Source organism: Stegodyphus dumicola, chromosome 4 (assembly GCF_044657685.1).
Source record: "Stegodyphus dumicola isolate Sdum_Otavi_A_Nest chromosome 4, ASM4465768v1".
Taxonomy (NCBI): domain Eukaryota; kingdom Metazoa; phylum Arthropoda; class Arachnida; order Araneae; family Eresidae; genus Stegodyphus; species Stegodyphus dumicola.
The window spans coordinates 70706919-70731804 of NC_140771.1; the positions used below are offsets into that span (position 1 = coordinate 70706919).

At 30.6% G+C, this 24886-nt stretch overlaps 1 protein-coding gene across 2 annotated transcripts in view; it reads left to right on the top strand.

Moving 5' to 3' along the window:
• The window catches only part of LOC118186025 (uncharacterized), a 107218-nt gene that overhangs the window by 76483 nt on the left and 5849 nt on the right, over positions 1-24886 (top strand). The window contains exons 12-18 of one of the 2 annotated variants that reach the window (XM_035356003.2): positions 3196-3285; positions 6025-6207; positions 6434-6526; positions 10606-10686; positions 14719-14805; positions 15715-15777; positions 19773-19823. In XM_035356003.2, coding sequence (XP_035211894.2) covers positions 3196-3285; positions 6025-6207; positions 6434-6526; positions 10606-10686; positions 14719-14805; positions 15715-15777; positions 19773-19823 — 648 coding nt within the window. The remainder of the gene's footprint in view (positions 1-3195; positions 3286-6024; positions 6208-6433; positions 6527-10605; positions 10687-14718; positions 14806-15714; positions 15778-19772; positions 19824-24886) is intronic. The other variant, XM_035356004.2, reaches the window with a different exon arrangement.

A 24886-nucleotide genomic window follows, 5' to 3' on the forward strand; every position in this document is an offset into this window, starting at 1 on the left:
TCCTATGATTGCTGTGTCGAGAGTACCGACTAATTTGTCAATCGAAATTTTTTCGTTTTCAATAACCTCTGTGTCACTTTCTTCACTATCGGAAACGAATTATAATGACGAGGAATTTAAATCATATCAAAGACAAAGTACATCGAGATGAAATACTACATTTAGTAAGGAATTATAAGCCAAATAAAATAAAAACATCTGCCCTGAAGATAAGTATAGTGCTGACAGATCAACTTCCAATTCATTGTGCGCTGCAGCGTTAAAGATAAACAAACGTTAAAGTTTAGATAAACAAAAGATATGCCTTTATTAGATAAACAAAAGATTGCCCTGAAGATAAGTATAGTGCTGACAGATCAACTTCCAATTCATTGTGCGCTGCAGCGTTAAAGATAAACAAACGTTAAAGTTTAGATAAACAAAAGATATGCCTTTATCTATTTTTTGCAGCAATTCCACTTTTCGTTTAATGGACTTTGAAACATACTTTCGCTTTGTAGATCCTTTACATATTAGTAAATATATATCGGAAATTCTATTTGACATAATCAAAAGTTCAAGCTTACTTTTATAAAATTGCTCTAACTGTCTGCAAAAAATAATAAGCCGGATCCAATTCGAAGATTAAGGAACAGCACATGCAACATTAACTGAATTAGATAATTTTAGCTTAGCTTATACCGTACGTTATACATTAAACAAGCATGCGTAAATGTATTATGTGCATGCGCGCACACACATATTTGCAGCAGTAAATGTCTTACGGTGCATGCGTCTCCAGAAAGTTTGTAGCTTTGAGGTCCAGATTAGGGGTGTCCAAATTAACGACTTTTGACTGTATAATATTCCTTCACATTTTCCTTGGTTAAGTCTAAATTTGTTTAACTTAAATTTAAGTTCAATGTGCTAAGAAACTTAGATTCATGTGCTATTCTGATCATCGCCAAGCGTAATGTCAACATAAAAAGTTACCATATTCTTTATTATTCAATTACTAACATAAAAAAAATTGTTTAGGCATCGCTACATGAGTCATTACTCAAGTTGTCATGTGTTGATAAACATGCGGTGATTAAAGCAAAATATAATAAATAATGATTCGCCAGGTTGATGTCGGGGATATAAAACATTAGTAGGTGTAAAATTAGTGATTAGTGATATTAGTAGGTGTAAAATTAGTGTATCTATGTAGAATGTTTCAGTTTGAGATGTATGCCAAGCAGATACGCATCTATGGAGCCAAATTATTGATCATACAAATTTATGCTAAAATGATTATTTCTTCAATAACAAGATATTTTATTCAGTACAAAAGTGAAATTAAGAATCTGACTTTCCACGTGTTTTATTATATCGGGGGGGGATCACATGCTCATGCATAAAGCATATAAAAAAAAATTTTTTTTTTTCAAAGTTGGTGCCTTTGAGGTCCAGATTTTAGATCATTCCGGATATTGGACATCCAAATCTCGGACTTTGTACTGTACATGTAAAAATACTGTTACCTGCTATTGGACAATTAGACCATTATCTCTGACTTTTTTCCAAGAAGTTCAACATTTCTATATCTCCAAGAGTAGCTTTGAATTCTACTTTCTTTTACATGAGTCCACAGTTTGAAAAACGTTGATCTTTTTAAGAAATTCAGTAAGTTTATGTTCTGTTCAATATTTTTGTTTCCTACTAGGTTTTCAGTTTTTTAGTTGTTTAAAAATTTAGAAAATTATTGGTTTAGAAATTTATGGAAATCTCTTTAGAAGCTTGTCATTTTTTCATAGTATTAAAAGTTTAAGGTTCACATAATCGGGGACCGCTCATTCTTTGAGTATTGTTTAAATGATAATTTAATTTAAAAGTTTATTCTTTTACTCATTAATTTATAATTGCTTTTGAAAGTCCATTTTAATGTATCTTTGGCAATTTTGTTTTTTAGAGTAGTCAGTTTTGCATAATGTAATATTTTTTACTCATTCCCTTTTTTCAAAGTGTTTGAATGCATGTAGAGAAAATTTTAAATACATTTGAGATTCGATCTTTCGTTTTTTTTAATTTGATTGAATCTTTTATTGGTTTTTTAATCTCAAATGATTCAGAAGAATGAAACTAAATCAACTTTTGTGAAAGTAATTTTCCCCTGATGAGTTCTGAATTAGGGATTCAAGCAAAGGAGATTAGTTTGTAGTTTTTATTTCTATAACCAATTTGCTTCTTATTTTTCGGGTTTATTCTACTGATGAACTCTTTTGTTAATTATCTTTAGTTGCAGTGTAGACTTTTTTTACATGGTTTCAGTTATTAATATTAATAAGGAATTGTTTTGTATTGATTTCAGTTTAATTTTTGTTGCTTTATGTTTATATATATATATATGTTTATATATATATATATGTTTATATATATATATATGTTTATGTATATATATATTGGTAATACAGTACAAAGTCTGTAATTCGGACCATCTGTAATTCAAGCAAAGGAGATTAGTTTGTAGTTTTTATTTCTATAACCAATTTGCTTCTTATTTTTCGGGTTTATTCTACTGATGAACTCTTTTTTTAATTATCTTTAGTTGCAGTGTAGACTTTTTTTACATGGTTTCAGTTATTAATATTAATAAAAAATTGTTTTGTATTGATTTCAGTTTAATTTTTGTTGCTTTATGTTTATATATATATATATATGTTTATATATATATTGGTAATACAGTACAAAGTCTGTAATCCGGACTCGTCGGGGCTTCGGCGATTCCGGATTAGGGGTTTTTCTGGATTTTAGATCATCAATTTAAATCTGGTAAGATGGCATGCAGAAATTATACAATTAAAAACATGAAACCAAAATTTATGAAATAAAGAGCAATTATGATCTAAAGGTAAAAAATTTAAAAAAAAAAAAAAGCTTAATATTTATTTGTTTACTTTATTAAACATTTATTTCAATGCGCGCATGCGTAAAGTTTGTGGCTTTGAGGTCCGGATTATAGATCACTCCGGATAATGGACGTCCAAATTACAGACTTTGTACTGTATCTATCTATCTATCTATATCTATATCTATATATATATATATATGTATTATAATTGGCAATAGTTTGTTAATTTTCTTTCACTGTATTTCATGCATATTTAATGTATTTTAAGTATTCGTTAATGTTCTTGTCTTTTTTCATCTGATATTTCTTTCAATTTATTGCAGCAAATAAAGTCTGAATTGGAGAATTTTCATCTTTCTTTGAAAACCTTTTTGCATAATGTTTTCCCAGATTTTCAAGTGGTAGAAAGATTAGTAAGTTTTAAATAATTAGTTCTTGTTTCTTTTATTATGTTTCTGATTTTCATAGCCTTAAATTTGAAATAGATCATACCCATCATTTTATTTCATTAGAATTACTTTCGATTATGGAATTTAAGATTGTTCTATTTTTCATATTTTATTTTGGTATGTATTTTAAATTAAAAATTGTAAATTATCAGGAAAATTGTTTATGGAATTTAGCATTTAAAGAAAGTTTTATGTTGTGTATATTTTAATATTTGAGCGAGATGTGTTTTTTAGTAAAGAATCTAATTGTGTGCGATGGGTATCGGATACAGTCAAAAGTCGTTAATACGTACTCGTCGGGACTTCGGCGATTCCGGATTATCGATTTTTCTGGATTACAAATCATCAGTTTAAATCTGGTAAAATGGCATGCAGAAGTTATAAAATTAAAAATATGAAACCGTAATTTATGAAATAAAGAACAATTATGATCTAAAGGGTATCAAAATTTACAAAAAAAAAAAAAAAAAAAAAAAAAAAAAAGCTTAATATTTATTTGTTTACTTTATTAAACATTTCTTTCAATGTAAGTTGTTTAAGTTGCTTCGTTTTTTATGCGATAATACTTTCTCTTTAATTCTATAAACAGACATAATTTCTTGTTCAGTTACAAAGTTTCGCTGTTCAAGTCCTATAATTGCTGTGTCGAGAATACCCACTAATTTGTCAATCGAAATTTTTTCATTTTCAATAACTGTCACTTTCTTCGCTATCGGAAGCGAATTATAATGACGAGGAATTTGATTTAAATCATATCAAAGACGGAGTACATGGAGATGAAATAATACATTTAGTAAGGAATTATAAGCCAAATAAAATAAAAACATCTGCCCTGAAGATAAGGATAGTGCTGACAGATCAACTTCTAATTCATTGCGTGCCTCGGAGTTAAAGATAAACAAAGTTTAGATAAACAAACGTTAAAGTTTAGATAAACAAAGGATATGCCTTTATCCATTTTTTGCAGCAATTCCACTTTTTGTTTAATGGACTTCGAAACATACTTTCGCTTTGTAGATCCTTTACATATTAGTAAGTATATATCAGAAATTCTATTTGACATAATCGAAAGTTCAAGCTTACTTTTATAAAATTGCTCTAACAGTCTGCAAAAAATAATAAGCCGAATCCAATTCAAAGATTAAAAAATAATGCAATCTGCAACATTAACTGAATTAGATAATTTTAGCTTAGCTTATACCGTTCGTTATACATTAAACGAGCATTCGTAAACGTATTTTGCGCACACGTACACGCGAATTGGCAGCTGTAAAGATCAAATTGACGCATGCGCAGAAAGTTTGTAGCTTTGAGGTCCGGATTATAGATCATTCTGGATTATGGGTGTCCGAATTAACGTCTTTTGACTGTAACTTGTTTTTTCTTTGGTATCTACATGTGAACAGTCTGTTGGCACCTTTTGGTGATGAAATCTTGTTTTACCCATTCCATTTTCAGTATGTATTTTTTGGCAGTTGCGTGCCAAATAGCATCAAATAAATCAATCAAGTAAATCTTTATTCTTTTCAGCTTGCTTCTGCATCCATATGAACTCTGATATTTTAGAAAGCAAGTGCCGATAAGGTGTAACATGTTTGTAGAGACATTAGATATTTTTTGGAAGCAGGCAAGATGAAGAATTAGTAAACACCTTCGCCAGAAATTGAACCACGAACCTCTGGAACGAGGCCCAGCGTGCAGAACCACGAAGGCATGCTAGGAAAGTGGGAGAAATACCTTATATACTCCCCCTTTTAAAGGGCGACTGGGGTTTTTAGGGAACCCAGTCGCCAAATCCTGGGTGTGGAGAATCCTCATCCAACACCATTTTAGTTCGGGTGCCACTGTAGAGACATTAGGTATTTTTTGGAAGCAGGAAAAATGAAAAATTAGCAAACACCTTCACCAGGAATTGAACCACGGACCTCTGGAACGAGGCCCAGCGTGCAGAACCACGAAGGCATGCTAGGAAAGTGGGAGAAATACCTTATATACTCCCCCTTTTAAAGGGCGACTGGGGTTTTTAGGGAACCCAGTCGCCAAATCCTGGGTGTGGAGAATCCTCATCCAACACCATTTTAGTTCGGGTGCCACTGTAGAGACATTAGGTATTTTTTGGAAGCAGGAAAAATGAAAAATTAGCAAACACCTTCACCAGGAATTGAACCACGGACTTCTGGAATACTGGCCCAGCGTGCTACACTACGAAGGCACACTAGGAAGGTGGGGTAAATACCTTTGCTAATTCCTTATTTTTATTGGCCCCATACATAGACCAGTGTTGGCATGTTGGCAACAATCTTGGCATCAAAGTTTTCAAAGTGTTTTCCTCTCCTTACTATTTGCCTAGGCAGGTAGTTCTCGTGACTTTGTCATATTTAAATAAGCCAAACCAGTTTTACTGCTTTTCTTTGTGGTGTAATTGGAAGCACAGCTGGCTTGACATTGAAATTTAAGGACTTTTTCCCTCCCAAAAAAAGAAAACCATCCCCTTTTTCCTGAAGGGGGTATTAACAAGAATGCAAGGAAAGTTTTATCTTTATAAAAGAATTTGGAACAGCTTCTTGGGTTGTCAAACATACCCAAGAATCAGTCTTGGTTGGTATTTTTGATAGTATGGCAACAGACTAGCGAACTAACAAGTATCTTCATATTTTTAGCCTATGGTTGACAAATTAAAATTTCTTTTTGATTTATTTTCAGGATAATAAAGCATTAAGCCAATATGAAAGTGAAGCAAAATGTTATATTGATAAAATTAGGCAAGACCAAGGATATGGTTCTAAAGATGCAGAAAATGTGATTAGAAAGTTGGAAAATGCAGCCCAAGAAAAATTGAATTTACAGTCTCAAATAAAAAAATATGAAACTGTTTTAGCTGAAACGGTAACAAGGAATTTTTTCTTTAAAATCTTGTATTTTAAAAATTCTATTGGTTAAATTTTAATATTAGAAGACAGTGATAAGTAAAATAAACAAATTATTGTTAAACATTATCCAGGATTATTAATTTACCTACTCTACATAAATCCTTAGCTCAGATGCTCGTAAATTATGGTTTTAATAATCAGTGCATTAAATCCATTAAAATATTAAATTTCATTTCTTAAAGGAATCTATCCTAAAGGCTCTGCAAAATAATATTGAAACTGAAGAAAAGAAATGGAAAAAAGAAATACAATCTAAAGATGAAAGTTTAAAAGAAGTATGTTACTTAATTGATATTTATAAAATGTGTGTATTGAACATGTGAAAATTTTGTGATACTGTATGTAAAAGAATTGTGTACTCTTGCTGCTATATGTCAATGATCTTATACATTAGGTAGAGTTTAGATGTTAGTATAATCCCTCCAAATGCTTATGTGACTGGTGTATCCTTGTAAAGATAGTTGGAATTATAACTCAGGGAATGAAATAAAACACATACACATACATGCTTACACATATTACATTTTCTGTTCACAAACTGTATTTTGATAAATATTAAAAGACTAACTTATAAATATTTTCTTCGTTGTTCCTGAGATATTACACGTTTTTATTTTAGCATTTCATCTGTGATTTGGGTTATACTTTTTAAGACAAAATTTTCTTTTTCACCATCTGGTCTATTTTTTAATTATTTTGTAAATAAAATGATGATAAATTAGTTTCACATAAATCATGTATAATGTAAAAGTAAATATTTGATTGCAGCTCTTGACAGCAATTCCCCTCGAGAAGTTGGTGGTGAGTGAAGAGGGATGGGAGAACCTCAGACCTGTCTCCCAGGAGTGCTTTCCTTCAAAATTGGGAGCAGAACATACTGTCGCCTGTAAGGTGCCCAAGATTCTTACCAACGACAGGCGCAATCTTGAGTCCTTACCATGGTGAATTTCGTAGGCTTGCTCTGACTTTAGACAAATGAGATTAGTCACAACAACAACAGATCCAATTACAATATCGTTAATATATACTTTTTTTAAGCTTAAATGGTTGGCCCAGAAGGGCATTTTGCTTCGAATCACTTTTCAAATAGTTGCCACCAAATGTAATATAATCCAATTTTATTATATTTGAAAAAACTAAATAGTGAAGAATCTACATGAAAGTATATCTGTAAGAAATAAAACATTTTTATCTCCAGCGCGTGAGACTGTCTATCGGAAATTGTAAAGATACATACACTGTTTTTAAATATTTTTAGTCCAATGTGGCGTTAGCCTAAATGCTCTTGAAATGTGTATATATCTGTAAATGAAAACAAAACCATCCATTTGAATGTAATATGAAATCTGAAAGCTTTCATATGTATGTATGTATGTAAGAAAAATAATATATAAAAGATTAATATAGCAGCATTATTCTAAAAATAGCAACATCTATTTTCACTGTGTCATTTCGAGAAAAATCTATGTCATATGACTCTTACATAATTCTGGTGATGTAAATTGAACTAAAACTCAAGCAGGCAATAATAATTTTACTGCAATATTAATATTCAATCAAAATGCTTTGAGAACCAAAACTAACTCAGTTTGACTTCAGATTTCATCCTGAACATTACGCACTTGCTTTCAACGCTTTGGCCTAGCTACACTGCTGTCTGTCTGCTTCTTCTTTTTTGCTACAAATATATAAAAAAATGTAAGCTTTTGGAACAGGCACACTTTTGGCCTTTTGTGCCAACTTATGTGTAGCCGTAAGATGTTGCTGAAAATAAAACTGAAGATTTAATCTGCATTCGTCTCCAATTTCCTAGTCATTATGGATCAACACATCTATGCCTTCTAAATTCCTGAGTTTGAATATATTATTACATATATATGTTGGTGTCAGGATTTTTCTCTTACATCCACTGTGTGTATCTTTTTGATTTTGCGTTATTATTTAACAGGACAGAAATTCACAACGAACATCATTATAATACTTTATTCTACTCCTCTTTTAAAAAGTGCATGAGTAATTAATATCGTCTGCCGTCGCGGTTACATTCCTTATCTCTTGTTTTTGTTACAAATGCTTTGAATATCTTTTAATATCATGATGCCATCTGGTGGTAGACTGTGGAAATTGCTAACTATATATATGTATATATAGCATTTTCATTTTTTCCCTAACTTAGAAAGCAGATTTCGGGCACTGCAGGCCTTGGCCCATTAGGGCTGTTACATCACTGAGTTTAGTTTTTTTAAGTGAAGAAGTAGTGACATATGTCTAAACACTAACTACTGTTCTGTACTTCATGCCTGAATTCTCAAAATCAATCAGTTGTAGTTCTACCATTTTATTCACTTTATTATTAAATTCAGCAAATGTAGAGCATTCATAACAAAATGCAGCACTATTAACATATATCTTGCATCTAGAAGCAATGCTTTATCATCTGGCAGTATTGATACAAGTGATAGTTTATAGTCTGGGCAGGCACCATTTTGAATGGCTGCATTTATCTGTAGAACTACCATTTTTAAAAAAAATCAAAATAAAGTTCTTATGGAAGTCCTTTTTAATGAACATTAATTAATTAATGAGCACTTTTTATGAGATGATTTTTCTAATGCATGATAAGTTTTATTCCCACTGTGCTTTTCTTGTGCCAAGATATCCTTGAAGGAATGAAATGAGATAGCCTTAAAGAAATTAAATGAATGACAGGGCTTATATATATATTTACTGGATTTCAATTCAGTCAAACATATCTGAGATACATTAGGAAATCAATTTAGGTCACTGTATTGCCCACTAATATGCTGCAGGCCCATTAGAATATAGTTAATCATAAATATGCTCTGCTACTCGGATATTCTTAAATAATCAGAAGTCTGAAAAATTGATGTGAACCTTGAATTTCAATCAAGTATCCATACATTGCATTAAAATTGTCCATAAATCTGGAGTTAAAAATTTGGGCAAAATATTTGATATCAAACTGTTTGTGTTCTCACTTCTTAAATGAAGTTGCATATTGATTTCAAGAGCAGTTGTGCTTTAAATTTTTGTTAGATATATTAGTACAGTCAAAAGTCTTTAATCCGGACTCATCGGGACTTCGGCGATTCCGGATTATAGATCATCAGCTTAAATCTGGTAAAATGGCATGCAGTAATTATAAAATTAAAAATATGAAACCGTAATTTATGAAATAAAGAACAATTATGATCTAATATCATAATCAAAATTTGCAAAAAAAAAAAAAAAAAAAAGCTTAATATTTATTTGTTTACTTTATTAAACATTTCTTTTAATGTAAGTTGTTTCGTTTTTTATGCGATAATACATTCTCTTTAATTCTATAAACAGACATAATTTCTTGTTCAGTTACAAAGTTCCGCTGTTCAAGTCCTATATTTGCTGTGTCAAGAATACCGACTAATTTGTCAATCGAAATTTTTTCGTTTTCAATAACCTCTGTTACTTTCTTCGCTATTGGAAGCGAATTATAATGACGAGGAATTTGATTTAAATCATATCAAAGACGGAGTACATCGAGATGAAATACTACATTTAGTAAGGAATTATAAGCAAAATAAAATAAAAACATCTGCCCTGAAGATATGGATAGTGCTGACAGATCAACTTCCAATTCGTTGCGCGCTGCGCCATTAAAGATAAACAAAGCTTAGATAAACAAACGTTAAACTTTAGATAAACAAAGGATATACATTTATCCATTTTTTTGCAGCAATTCTACTTTTTGTTTAATGGACTTCGAAACATAGTTTCGCTTTGTAGATCCTTTACATATTAGTAAATATATATCGGAAATTCTATTTGACATAATCGAAAGTTCAAGCTTACTTTTATAAAATTGCTCTAACAGTCTGCAAAAAATAATAAGCCGAATCCAATTCGAAGATTAAGGAACAGCGCAATCTGCAACATTAATTGAATTAGATAATTTTAACTTAGATTATACTGTCCGTTATACATTAAACGAGCATGCATAAATTTATTTTGCACACGCGCACACACATATTCGCAGCCGTAAAGGTCTTAGGCGCATGCGTCAATGTGACACATGCGCAGAAAGTTCATAGCTTTGAGGTCCGGATTATAGATCATTCCGGATTATGGGTGTCCAAATTAACGACTTTTGACTGTATTAAGGTAATAAAAAAATTGTCTCATCTTTGATCTTAACACCTTTTTCTTTCGTATGTGTGTGAAATTCTGATTATTCGCCCAAAAAAAATTCCATAAGAAAGCTCTAAGTTTTTCACAATTATTTTGCATTATGTATTAGTTAAAAATTGCACTGAAATCATGTTTTGTGTTTAAAAATTTTGCTTTTTGTTTTCAGGTCTTAAGTGAAAATGAAAAGCTAAAGTTGCAGAATAAAACTCTGCTGACAAATTTGGAGCAGCTTCAAGGTCTTAAAGAGGTAAAATGAAAAAAATCCATAGAATGAGAAAAAATATGTTTGGAAAAGTGTAACTAAAGTCATTTAGATTATTATCTATGAAAGCCTATTGCAGATTGATCTAATTTACTAGTCATGTTAAATATACAAGTTTCTATACTAAATACTGTATGCTAATTATACAAGTAAAATACGAGTAATTTATTCGTAAATATACGAGTTTCTGTATTAAATACTGTATGCCCGATAAACTGTATGTAAAATTTTCAGCAAAATTATTCAAAATTGTCTTAATACATAAAGTAATTTCATATATTAAAATATTGGGTGATTTTAACCACAGTCAGTATTAATTTCAGACAATGAATAACTGCATCAATTTCCATAAAAACTGGTAAATTCTAGTATTTAACATGGTAAAGTGAAAAAAATGCATGCAAAATCTCCCATTTTGGACTTCTACAATCATTCTGTTAATCATTTACCAATACTAACTACTTACAATACTTAAAAATTTAAAAAACTGAAAGCTAACTGTTGTAATATATTTGTTTAATGATAAAAACATCTTAAGTTTTTCTTGTAATAAAATGTTTTAATTTCATGTTCCTGTTGCATAACTACCGTAATTTCCGGAAGAAAGGCCGCATCAGCGTAAACGCCGCACTCGAGAAAAATGGCGAGGAAAAAAATTAAAATTACACAGAAACGCCGCATCAGCGTAAACACCGCAATAGATTAAATTGCGCATGACATCGTCGTGGGCCGTATAGATGCAAAAACTCAACCTAAGTCCTGATATATGACATACCAGTTAAGAAAAATGCATGAAATGAAACCATAACTCAAAAATAAATTAAAGGTAAGAAATGTGGAAAATATATTTACCTTCACGTATATACTTTTATTTACCCACTAAAGAAACCCATATTTGTAATACTCAGACTATATTATAAAAAATGTTGCAACAACGAAATATTAAATTTGGATGACAAAAGGAAATTTTAAATATTACTTACGAATTACAGCAAACTATACATCATATGAAGCCATCAAAATCTGATTCTTCACTATCTGAATTAAAAAGATTTAGTAAATCCTGATATAAGTCTTTCAGATCGTCACATTCATCCTCTTGGTTTACAGTCTCTTTATCTAAGGATATAATTTCAGCTTCTTTGAACCCTGCTATTATTGACAATGTTTCTACCGATTTCCACGCACTTCCTGCCCACTTTGAAATTTCTTCATAAGATGCTCAATGCATTTTACCGCTTTTGGTTTACGTATGCAATCCTTCACTCATCCAACACTCCCACCGCTTTCGGACTTCAGCTTTGAAGGATTTACTACCTGACAAATCTAACGGTTGTAAGATTTTTGTCAAACCACCAGAAATTATTGCTTCGGTCGTAGACAATTTTTGACATCTGGTTTTCACTGACTCAAAGAAATGAGCATGCATGGAATCCATTATCAATAACCCCTTTGGTTGGAAAAAAGATCCCATACAACACTGCCAAACTTTTTGTAGCCACTCATACACGATTGTTTTGCACATCCAGCCATTCTTGTTTGCATAAATAATTACGTCATTAGGAAAATCTCCCTTTGGAATACTTTTTCGTTTAAAAATTATCATCGGCTTTAGCTTGTCACCATTTGAGGCACAAGCTAACACACACGTAAATGATGTTCTTTCATGCCCCCTCGTAAGCACAGATACAGTTTTTGCACCAGTTTCATCAACAGTTCTGTTTGCAGGAGAGTCGAAAGCTAACGGCGTTTCATCCATATTTATTATCTGCGACCGAAGAAGTTTTTTTTTTTTTTTTTTTTTTTTTTGTCAATAATAGCTGTCACATATTTTAGAAAAGATGACTTTTTATCCTGCCAGTCCATTGGTAACTGTTGCCCGACTGTTGTTCTAGTACGCACAGAAATATTTTTTTTCTTTTCATAAATCTGCTACACCTTCTTTGAAATCATTTATGTTCATTCGTTTTGCTATAAATTTTGCTTGTAAGCGAATTTTTACAGTCGAAATTGCCATTCCCTTTCTTCGTTGCTCCTTTATCCAGTTTGCAAGGTCGTCCTCTAGATTTGGCCACCTTACAGTACCACTTCTTTTGGCTCGTTTCTGTTGTGGCATATTTTTAAGAAGTTCTTTTTCAGTTCTCCAACGTAGAATACATCTGTCGTCCACTTCAAACTCTCGAGCTGCTGCTCTATTTCCAATTTGTTCAGCACGCGAAATTACATTAAGCTTAAAACCAGCAGTATAGCTTCTGTGCCGTTTAGGGACATTTTCAAAAATTTTATGCTCCCTTCTTACTTAAAAACTATTCAACAAGTACTTGTACCCAAACTGATGGGATCTGTATCTGGCAGAATGCCAAGAAAAATCCATTCATGCTGAAGGGAAATACGTCAGAGTTCGTTATTGCGAGGCAGGTGGAGTCGTGTCCGCCTTTGAAAAAAATTGCAGAAAAGGCAGGGGTGGGGAGAGGATGGGTCCTGGAAGATTCATCAAATGGCAGAGGAGAGAGACTATTCGAACTGATGAGAATGTTGATTTGAAAGGGGGAAGAATGTTATTTTTCTGAGATCTCATTTAGGGTGAATAAGACATATAGGTCCGTTCAAGGGAAAGAATGTAAATAAAATAACGTTTGCAGAAAGCAACTGAGTGGTCTTTTGTGTGGGAACAGCACCAGTCTATGCACAATGACAAGGCCATCCAAACTATGTACAATGACCATCATAGGAAATATTTTATTTTTAGTGCACCTAAACGCCGCACCCGCAGGAAATTTAAGTTTTAAACACGTAAACGCCGCAGCGTTTCTTCTGGAAATTGCGGTAAAAAAAAACAGTAATAATTAAAAATATGTGCCCACCATATCTGATACATCGTAAGTATACAAAATGGGCAGTATGCTCTTTGGTAGCACTCTTAAACAAGGTGAGTATTTATCGGCTGATAAAGGATGTTGCCATTTACTAAAATGGTTTTATAAAATCCCAAAATGGAAATGCTTACATACATTTTTTGCACTTTTAATACTTCACAGCAATAAATGCTAGGACTTACCATCAGGCTGTTATAGAAATTTATTTTACTTGTTAATGAGAAGACAAAATATAATAGAAAAATACAATGAAATGTAGGTTATTTTCTGTTAAAGACACTTTGTGACCTTTTTTTTTTTTTTTTTTTTTTTTTTTTTTTTTTTTTTTTTTTTTTAGCATATTTCCCCAGGGCCAGGTGTTGCCAGTTTAGTTTGTCTTCTTTCTAGAGATACTGTTTTTATAATTGCTTGGGCAACCACATTTTTTAGCCTCCTTTTTTTTTTACTACGATGTATTTCATTATTTAGGATTTGAAATATTTGATCTGGATAGGACATGTCATACAAAATTTGTTGAGCACTAATGGGATAGTGAAGAGATGGCACAATAAATGCCAAAGAGGCACTGCTATTACTTATAATCTTATTTAATTGAACTCCTATGGCATTGCATGCATTCTAGGGGGAAAATGTTCTCTGTTGTACTATATGCCATTCTTAATTTTATGCTCTTTGTTTAGTTGTATATGAATTCTTTTTAGCGCAATGTTTATTAAAGCTGTTATTTTTTATTTGTTTTACATATTTTATTTGGTTTTAATGTGAATTTCATTCCCCTTATGTGCTCTTTTTAGTTGAAGACGTGAAAACTTTTTCAAAATTAAAGAAATAAAAGTGTATCCAGATCAAAATGTAATTTAAAACATTTTCCACTCATTGTTTCATGTATTCTCAAAAAGTCTGTTATTATTTCTATTTAATAAACCAAAGAAAGAAATACAGGTGCAAGAGGAATCCCCTGCCTTACGCATTCATTTGTTGGATCTGGTTATAGTTTTTGTAATGTAAAATTTTACTTTAAATTTTACAGAAATATGCTTTGCTTTAAAAAAAGGAAGAATTTATTTCGGGCTAATTATATTTTAGTGTATGAATATGATAATATAGCTTTTAATATCCTCTTTCAATAATGCTTACACAGGCTTTGTGTGAAATTGAAGATCTAAGACAAAGACTGCAAAAAGAAGAATTGGAAAAGAAATCACTTCAAGAAAAATTAGGAGTTTTAGTAAGTGTAAATTTATTAATAATATATTATTTTATGAAAAAAGTTTTTAATGTAGAATTTCAATTTTTCTTGTATTTATAATATTTTTATTTGTTTCATTTTCATTCTAAAATAAAGGTTTCATTTTATTTAAAATTGTTTAGTTTTATCTGTTTTGTTGGTTCCATTGTGCAGGAAGGATAAGTGTCAGACATCTGCATTTCAGTCCTCCTTTTTCTAATTGAGAAATTATCATTTGGTGAAATTATTTCATTTTTAGTTGGCAGTCCTATTTTGACAGGAAACTGATTGGTTACGCTTCTGCAATTTTTCTTTTACTTGTAAAGATTTCACGTTGTATGTTTGCCAATCTAAATAGAGATAATTAAATTTTAACAATTTGTATTTCATACCTGCATGTGTTTCGTCTCGCAAGCTGCTTGGAGAAAAACACACATGCACAAAGTAAAATTGTGCTGTCTCACCAGGATAAAGAAGGAAACTATAAAGTACCTTCTTACTTTTATTTTACCCTGTTTTATTAGTTTCAAATTATTATGCAGAGCTACCATTAATTTAGAATGAGCTAATTTGTGATAACTTTTGAGTTCCACCCCAGATTTAATCTCAAGCTGAGTATTTCCATAAAATTAATTTGAAAGGAAAAAATGATTGTTTATCAGTTTTATTAATTATTAAATTTTAGTGTTTTTAAATTCCAAAATGTTAAAAGTAGTTTGTGAACATTAGTTAATATAGCATTTACTTTATTTCTTAATACTTATTTTTATTTATATTATTTATTGGAAATGCATATAAAAAAAGGATTTATAGGAAATTCACATAAAATTTGATCTTCCGTTATATATGTGGATGTTAGTGTAGAGAATACATTTGGTTTTGATTTTTCCTCTTTTTTCCTTTTCCCAGGATTCCTTGACAAATAATTCTTCTATATCTGTTTCTGAGAATAATCTGATGCAGATTCCTGAAGTGAGTATAATATCACTTAAGATTTTAGCATTAAAATATTTTTTCTTCTTACCTAGTCATAAAAAAAGCCATTTACCATTTGGTTAAGTGAATGGAAACTTAAATAAATAAAATATTTTATAATTTTTAACACAAAATATTAAGCAAATTAAAGACTTTATAATGTCATAATAAAGCACTTATAGGACTATATGCTTATAGGACTCTACTTATGAAATCTAAAGTGCAGGTACAATTACATTGCTCTCTTTCAGAAGATGTTGATTGCAGATGCTGATCTTAAGAAACATTATGAAATTTTCAAGATCTATATATCTGATAAAAATGTTTCAGCGAATAGAAAAAGTGCTGATGATTATGCTAATTTTTACAAAAACTTCATCAAAAGATGTGAGGAGTTGGAACTTATTTATAACATGAACAGAACAAATGTGTGTCTCTTGACTTCATCTTTAGCAGATCTTTGAAATATCTGTTGACAGTTTAAAGAAATTCAAGGGCAGAGTGTCCATTCTCATTTATATCAATACATCTGGATTGCACAAATTAAAGTTATTGGCAATTGAAAAATCTGAATTTCCTCAATCACTGGCAGTTATCAGACATCTTCCTGTGGTATATGAAAATCAAAAGAATACTTAGATGAATATGGATATTTTCTTTTATGATTCAAAAACATTTCCATTTGTTAGAAATTGGTTAAAACTGAAGGAAAACATGGAGTTATAGCCTAGCCAGTTATTTTATTGACTGATAACTGCCAAATTCATCCTTGTAAAGCTCAGTTGTGGAGCAGGAATATTAGAAGTATGTTTCTTCCCCTAAATATGTTGGATCAAGGAGTTATACAGAATTTTAAAAAAAAGATGTAGCTATTTACAAGCTTTTTAACCCCTTAACTGCCGCAGGCGTATATATATACACCTTGCTCAGCCGATGCGTTAACTGTCCCAGGTGTATATTTATATATATATATATGTCCTTCCAAAATACTATCATTTGCTTTGCGCTGCTACCCGTAAAATTATTTGCAGAGCTTTGGAATGCAACACCACAATGACCTTGACAAAAGTATGCGAAGGAGGATTCTATTTCAGAGAAGTGTGGGGAGAAATTGGAGAGAGGGATGTGTCTAAAGTGGTGAAAGTAATGACTGCGCGGTATTGGCTGTTGTTGTTTGAGTAAAACATATTTATTCTGTGTCCTCCGTTTTCATTTACTTTTTGTAATAGGTTCCAGGAGTAAAGAAAGATATAATGGATGTTTCAAACCCATTTATCTTTTTGAATTATTTTTTGATGAACTGCTCGTGCTTCATATTGCTACTGAAACTAAAACCTTATATTACACTTTACTGGTCTAATAATGAATTGATAGAAACTCCATTTTAGAGATCTTTTTTATTATAAAAACATTTTTATTATATTTACATCTTTTTATTATACTTTTACTCAAAACATTAAATTTTGTGCATTAATTTTTCTTTTATTCTTTTTTTTTTTTTTTTTTTTTTCGTGTGTGTGTGTGAAAGTAAACAGTTTTTAGAAAGTAAAACTTGCACTTATTTTCCCCTTTATACATCACATAACTACGCGCGCCTGTGTGAAAAACCGTGGCACTGGGAAATGAATCTTGTACGTTTTCCGCGGCAGTTAAGGGGTTCTGGAAAATCCCAAATAGAAATTCAATCTACATTTTTCAAAAAGATTTAATTTACAGGCTTGGAAATGCTTGGATTAGGTTATTTTGAAGTGGGGAAACGTGAAAAATGTACAATGCTCTTGCCAGGACTTAAACCTGAACCTCTCAAATATACGCCAAGTGTTCTACCAATACACCAGGAAAACATGCAGAAAGGAGGGAGAAAGTACTTTATATATGTCTCCTTTTAAAGGGTGACAGAGAGTTAAACCCAAATCCTGGTGGTAAGGAATCACCATCCACCGTTTTTTAGTTTGTGTACCACTGTAGTGTGTTTCAGGGTATTTTGAAGCAGGAAACAAGAAAAATGTGCATTGCCCTCGCCAGGACTCAAACCTGGACCTCTCGAATACGCATCGAGTGTGCTTCTGTTACACAATGAAAGCATGCAGAAAGGAGGGAGAAAATACCTTAAACTGTTTCTAATCAGACACTAAAAAAAGGACGACAGAAAGTTTTATTTTCAGTTAATTCTTTGATGATTTTAATGTAAAAAAACAAGATCTGATAAAAATATTATAAATAAACCTTAACAAAGAAAAATAAAGATGAATGCTAGTCCATTTCTAGTAACTAGTCTAAAACAGAGGCATAAATTGATTGTAACAAAAATTTGCCCTAAACAGAAAAGTTAACAAAAGATGATTTAATTTGAAATCCATTGTCCAAAGAAGGGTAAAATTTATCCATCAAAATATGAAGATGAAACAGTGAAGGAAAATGTGATATGTTGAAGGTTGTTGTTGTTTTAGTGTACTCTTGCAGCTGTTAGAGAAAACTCTTTATAAATTGAAGAAATTTTATAACTGCTTTTTATTAGAAAGAGATTTACTTTAAAGAAGGCTTAGAGATAGTTAGATATTCATAAATTATTCAGTTAAATGGCAACTGCATCAAAGCAGTGTTACTACATCAAAGATTTAAACATCAACAAATTAAACATTAATCAAGAAAAATGCAAAGTAAAAGTACTTCTGAGTTTTTTTAAATGAATTTAAGAGCTAATTTCTTATATTTATTTAATAAGTTTTCATAATAAGAGGCTTTACTTTTGTATATTTAAGGCATTTGAAAATAAGTTGGCTTTTATGTTTGAAATGCATTTTTTCTCCTGAAATCTTACTTAATTTTAAATTTAGATTTTTAATATTCAAGCTGACTGTAAATCCTGTGATAGATTTTATAATTTTAAACTAGAAATTTCTTCCTCAATTCATTTGGCTTTGCTACTGTAAACTACATTTTATATATTCTCAACTTTATATCTCTCATTTTCTGTGCTTTTCTTATATTTGAGCTTTACTGTATGTGTAAAATGAATAATGAAATTTAACTATTTTTTTAAAGTAGTGTAGGTTCTATGCTTAGCTTTATTTTATAAATTTTGGGTATTTGGTAGAAATAGAATGCCATTCCAAAAAAATTATGTGTAGAGTTGTAAACTACATTTTCTTGGAAATGTAATATCTAATTTGTTAAATATTAAGTACATAATAATCATTATAAATATTATTTTAAACTTCTTAAAATTAAATACTGAATTAATAGTGTTTTATGTCTTTTCATTTCTCTGTTTATATAATGAGTAATTAACAGAAAAGAGAAAAGCTTAATTAGATCTGTAATTTGGTATGAATTAGGGACAGACAGTATGTGAATTGTATTATTTTATAATTTTCTACAGAAAAAGTTAACAAGACTATTGAGGAGATTATAAGTTAACAGTTAATAAGACTAGACCATTTTAATCATTAGTATCACTAATGAAAAATTTTATTTTCATAAGATTTACTGAGAATGAAATTAGGGGGCTCTTTTATTTTAATCAAAGCTTTGTTTTTGTTTACAGAAATTATGGAGGGCTTTTTAAGATTTTCTTTTGAAATATAGTTAAATATTAAAATATTAATTTTGATTTTATTATATGCAAATCTGTATACATTTAATTCAAACTGCATAATTGATAAAAAGTTTTCTTTTTAATGCAGCTAACTTGTTACATAAGAAGTTTTCAAATTTTAGATTATATAGTTTTATTTAACTGATACCTAGTTTTTGTAAGTATTTTAGTCACATTACTATGATCCAAAAATGTTAATTTATAATTTTAGTGTGTATAATTTTTCATTAAATTGTACTTTAAACTAAATTTTTGGTGCATGGTTTTCCTTCTAAAAGTAATCTGAATTTGAAAGGAAGCGTTATGAAATTTAAATAACTGTAACAGCTTGTTGTATTTTTAAAGTGACCTGCTTAACATTATATTGCTTGTTTTGGCATTTTTCCACTTCCAGTCTAATATGTTACCTAATAAATCAGAAAAAAGAAAAAAGTCCAGGAAACGGGTAAGCAAATAAAAGAAACTTTTATAGCATGTTTCTCTCTCCCCTCCCCCTTTTTTGTTTGTTTGTTGTGCACATTTTTGAACTGTGCATGCCATATAGGATTTACACTTTTCTTGACTAAAATTCTAACTCTAAATATGAGAAAACTGAGCATTATTTATTCAATGGATATATATGGCTTAGATTTGTAATGATGTCTATGGGTCTGACTAACAATATTTACAATCATTCATCTATTATTGTGGTTTTAATGCATGAGCTAATTTATCTGTAAGCAAAACACTTGCATTATTAAAAAATTATTGCATGTAATGCAATTTATTCATAATTTTCCTGATTTCATAATTCTCCTTTATTTAATATGCTATGTTTTTAATATAACATTAAGTTGAATGTACAATTTCTTCCTTTGTAAATGAAAATTAATCTAAGTGCAATTATCTGTTTATTGAGATATTTTAATCTTTTTTACAAGTTCTTCCTTTCTTTTATCTTTCCTTTGAGGAATCGAACATTTTTATATATACAATTGTAAGGATTTTACCTAGGCTGTGAATTAAAAGCAATTTTTGATTGTTAAATTAAATGCTGTGTGTGATAAATAAAACCATACATGTCACCATAGTAAAATTTGCTGTTTTCTTTCATTTAATTCATATCAAAATATTGAGCCTTCTCCCACATACTGTTTGGATTAGGATGTATGCTAATATGTGGAACATGGTGTGTTATGGCGGGAGCGGACAATTTTTTTTTTTTTTTTTTTTTTTTAATCCTCACAAATTTTGTCGTTTTGTAAAATCACTATAAACTGAAAACTACTTTGAATTTTTTTGATGAAACTTATTGTCTCAATTTAGAATGTATTCTTCATCGTTATTATGAAAAATAGGCACTTTTTGTATAAATGAATATGGAATATTACAGTTAAAAGTACAAAAAAGGAAAATTTTATAATTTTCATCAATATTATTTATTACCAAAATTTTTCAATAAACAAATAACTTAATGAAGTAAATAATGAACACTAATGATGTTTTATAGTGTGATAGCACTCAAAACATTTACCTCTACGAAGAGGTACGCCACAAAATTTACACATAAAACAAGTTTCACTTTGCACTTTTTGAGATGCAGACACTCGACATGTCTTTGCGTAATTTTTTTTTCTTTCTGCTTCCAACAATTTTTTTTTTTTTTTTTTTTAGAATTTGGTTGTTTTTTTTCCCCTCCCCCCATATCCGTAAGCAATCTTCGTGGTTGATCTTGTTTAGGCGCCCTTTTCCTGAAAGTGGGTGGTCCTGGCTCTTGATTGTTATCTTCGGCTCGTACCGAATCAGTAAACCAATGCAAAGCTACTTCATATAAAAATTTCTTATATTTTACTTTGTTGCTTTTTGTTGAATTATAGACAACAAAGGAATTGAACAATGCACAATTTATCATGTACATTGTTACTCGTTTTGCCCATTTCGTTGTCTTCCATAGTATTGAATACTAAGACAAATACTGATCTGCACTGTCGACACCTTTCATAAAGTTGTTATAATCAATCAATGCATTTGGTTTAGTTATTTTTTGGCCTGTTGTTCTGTCAATATTGTGACTCTCATTTCTGAGATTTGTCTTTTTTAGACACTCCGGTAAACCTCAATTTTTTCTGATGGTTCCACATACCCCAATTTTGTTTTCGCAAAAGGACTTGAGTATCATCAACACCATTATAATAATTATCCATATACAGATGGTGGAAGACTAATGGTATATGTAGATCTGTATATGGAGATGCAACTGTCTGTATTGTCTCTATCAGCCGTGACCCCTCACCAGAATAAATTGCAAAATTACAGATGTATCCTGTATCACTCTCGCATGAATTCTCACTAGTATGCGGTATTTTATGAGTTTTCCCACATTATAAACTCTGAAAAATAACCGTCCTCTCCAATGTATAATGCCTTTATCCAAGGATACCTGCTGTTTAGGTTTGTATATGTTCACAAATTTCAGGAGAAAATAATCAATTATGGGCATGACTTTAGTAAATCGGTCTGATTAATCATTGATATTCTCATTATTGTTGTAATGCCAAGCCTTCCATATTTGCCGAAATCTATCTCTAGACATTGCTTTTGAAAAGAATGGCATTTCTGTGCAAGTATCTGTGGTCCAGTACTTTTCTATCTTTTCAAACTTGCCCTATGAAAATGATTAGTCCCAAAAATTTCTTCATTTCCAGGTATCATGATATCCTTCCATTTCACACTTTTTTTAGGTATTTTGAAATTATTTATATTGTTGTAATAATGCCTCTTCGATTCTTCTACAAAATATGTGAACATGTCATCTCCAAAAAACAAGTTCAACGCATTGGTTATGGGTTTAGGAACAGTATCAGCATTTATTCCAGGGCAACTAAAAAACTTCTCTAAGCTCAGTGACCATTCTTCTTCAGGTTCGTCAGAACTTGATTCAGACTCAGATGGAATAGTTCGACGGATAAATCTTCAAGGTCATGGAATGATGTTTTCGTCGTCACTCCTTCTCACTCTGCCTATCGATATCACTATCACACGAATAATCTCACAAATTGTCCGCACAAATTTCCTGGTCGCTTTCGTCGTCACTGTATCTCATTTTATCAATATTTAGAGTATTTTTATGTATAAAATAACTATACCACTTTCACAGGAAAAACAATTATTGAAAGAGTTTGATAACAAATTTGATTCAAGATAATTATAAAAAATGCAAAATATCACTAAAAAACTTGCAATTTTTGAAAATAATATAGATTTGCAATGTGGAAAATACCATTCTTCCTAAGGAGACGTCTAAACACCAATAACTACCCGAATTCACTAAAAATAAAACAACTCAAAATTCGTAAATTTGCAGGTATAATGTGTTGTGATGAGCTCATTTATCACTATTGTTTATGACCTTACTGTCCCATACCTAATCTATTGTGGGAATGTTTATACCTGCATAGTACTATGTATAAATAAGCGGCATAACAAACATACAGACATGTAGTAACTCATATTAGCTACGTTATCCGCATTCTACCACCAGTCCATAAAAAATTTATTAGTATGTGATCTGCCCTCTATGGGTTTTTACGTGTCCCGACTACAATGTGTTAATAATGAAATCTGCCTGCATTTTCTACCTTCTGATTTAGCCAAGCATCACTCTAAAAATTTTAATTCACTTAAGAATAAATTGAAACTACATAAATAAATATAATGCTTGCCTACTTAGTATTCTAGTGTGGAAATGAATTTCATTAATATCTCCCCTTTTTGTTGAAATTTTGCATGCTGTAGATAATGAAGCAGTTATGTTGGAAATAGTTAATTATGTATAGTTTCTCTTCCTTTATTTCTACGTTCTTCCATTTCAATTTACGTAACACCTTTGTTTGATACTCTACGTAAATTATTTTCCAACTGCAGCTTCAGGAAATTGCTATATTTCTTTGTTTACTTAATGGATGGAAAGGAAGTATTTTTCCAGTTTAGTATGTTTTCCAGTGTTTCTTTCATTTACTGCTGTGCTATCCAGATCCTCGTCCCTAAAATTTACAGTGCTTGCTTTTAGGTAATCTTCTTCATTCATTGCTGACTGTTTACCCCTTTATCTATTTCTCTAGCAGATAACGAAGCTTTTGGCAGTCCCAGCTGAGTATTATCATCACAGATACATTTTAATCAGTACTTCTTGGAATTAGAATTAAGAGCTTAACAGAATAATCTTGAAAGACTATACCCATCTAAAAAGTAATATTGATCTCAAAATCTGAAAATTAAGTAAATTTATGCCCCTCCCCCCCCCACAAAAGAATGACTATCCTCCCCCTCTAAAAAAAAGTAGCACATAACCCTTTGTGAAATTAACGAAGAAAACTGGGAGGGGTTTAAATAACATTTTGCATTCTCTGACTGCAAAACAGTTGAATTAATTTTGTTATTTCATAGTGTAGGTTAATAAAGGATTGGCTATGTTGTATGAATCATTGTGCTAATCCATACTTCCTAATTGTCATAACTCTATAATTATACAGTGTTCAGAGACCATTTTGTGTTTTAAAATAAGAATTTTCATAGTGCTTTAGTGCTGCTTTTTAAACTTTTGAGTAAAATTCCTGTTATGTAATGATTTTCCTTTTAACTTTACATTAAATTATACGTTTTGCAAAAAATCTTGTCTTAAAATATGAACATAAAACTAGAGATACTGCACATGCTTAAAATAAATTAATGAATAAATTTAAAATATGCATTCATTCATTTTTTTTTCAGTTATTAAAAAAATTATATTTAAAGAAAATTGGGAATAATGAATACTCAGAGAAATAATGAGATTTAATTTTGTTTTGTAATAGTTTGGAAGTAGCAGTATTTGATCTTATTATTTTTCTTTTTTCATAACAGGACAGGTTAAAAAACTTGATGCAGTTGAAATGGGATTTCATTTTTAAATTCTGAAGTTCTTTGTTGTCAGGAATTGTGGCATTTGATTTTGGTTTAATTGGCGGGGAATTCTTTTTGAGATTAAAATTCTGTTTTACGTTTTGTAGTACTGAATTACTTCAACTCAACAGAAAGTAAGGTTTTGTATTTATTTTTTATAACAAATTATTTCACAGCATATTTTGTAGTACAGTTTCCCACAGTCAATTCTAAAACTTTACTTCTGATTTGAATGTATACGTTCTTGCTATTACTGTCATTCAACTATTTGAATCAAATCATCTTATTTTGCAAGGATTTAATGAATAAATCATATGCCAGTTGAGAAAGTTAAGAATAGGAATTATTTAGATGTTCTTAATTATCATGGCTAAAGAGTCATCTTTATTAAAACTAACAAATTCAAGGGCTATATTATTTTGCAGTAATGCTTCTTTAAGCTATGAAGAATTAATATAAATTTAGTTTGAGAAAGTATTTGAAAGAATTAACATTTTGGGGGGGAATATAAAGGAGAAAAATATCTTGTAAAGGTATGTAGAATCAAAAAGCTTGAATATTGTTTCTTCATAATCTGCACTTTTTATG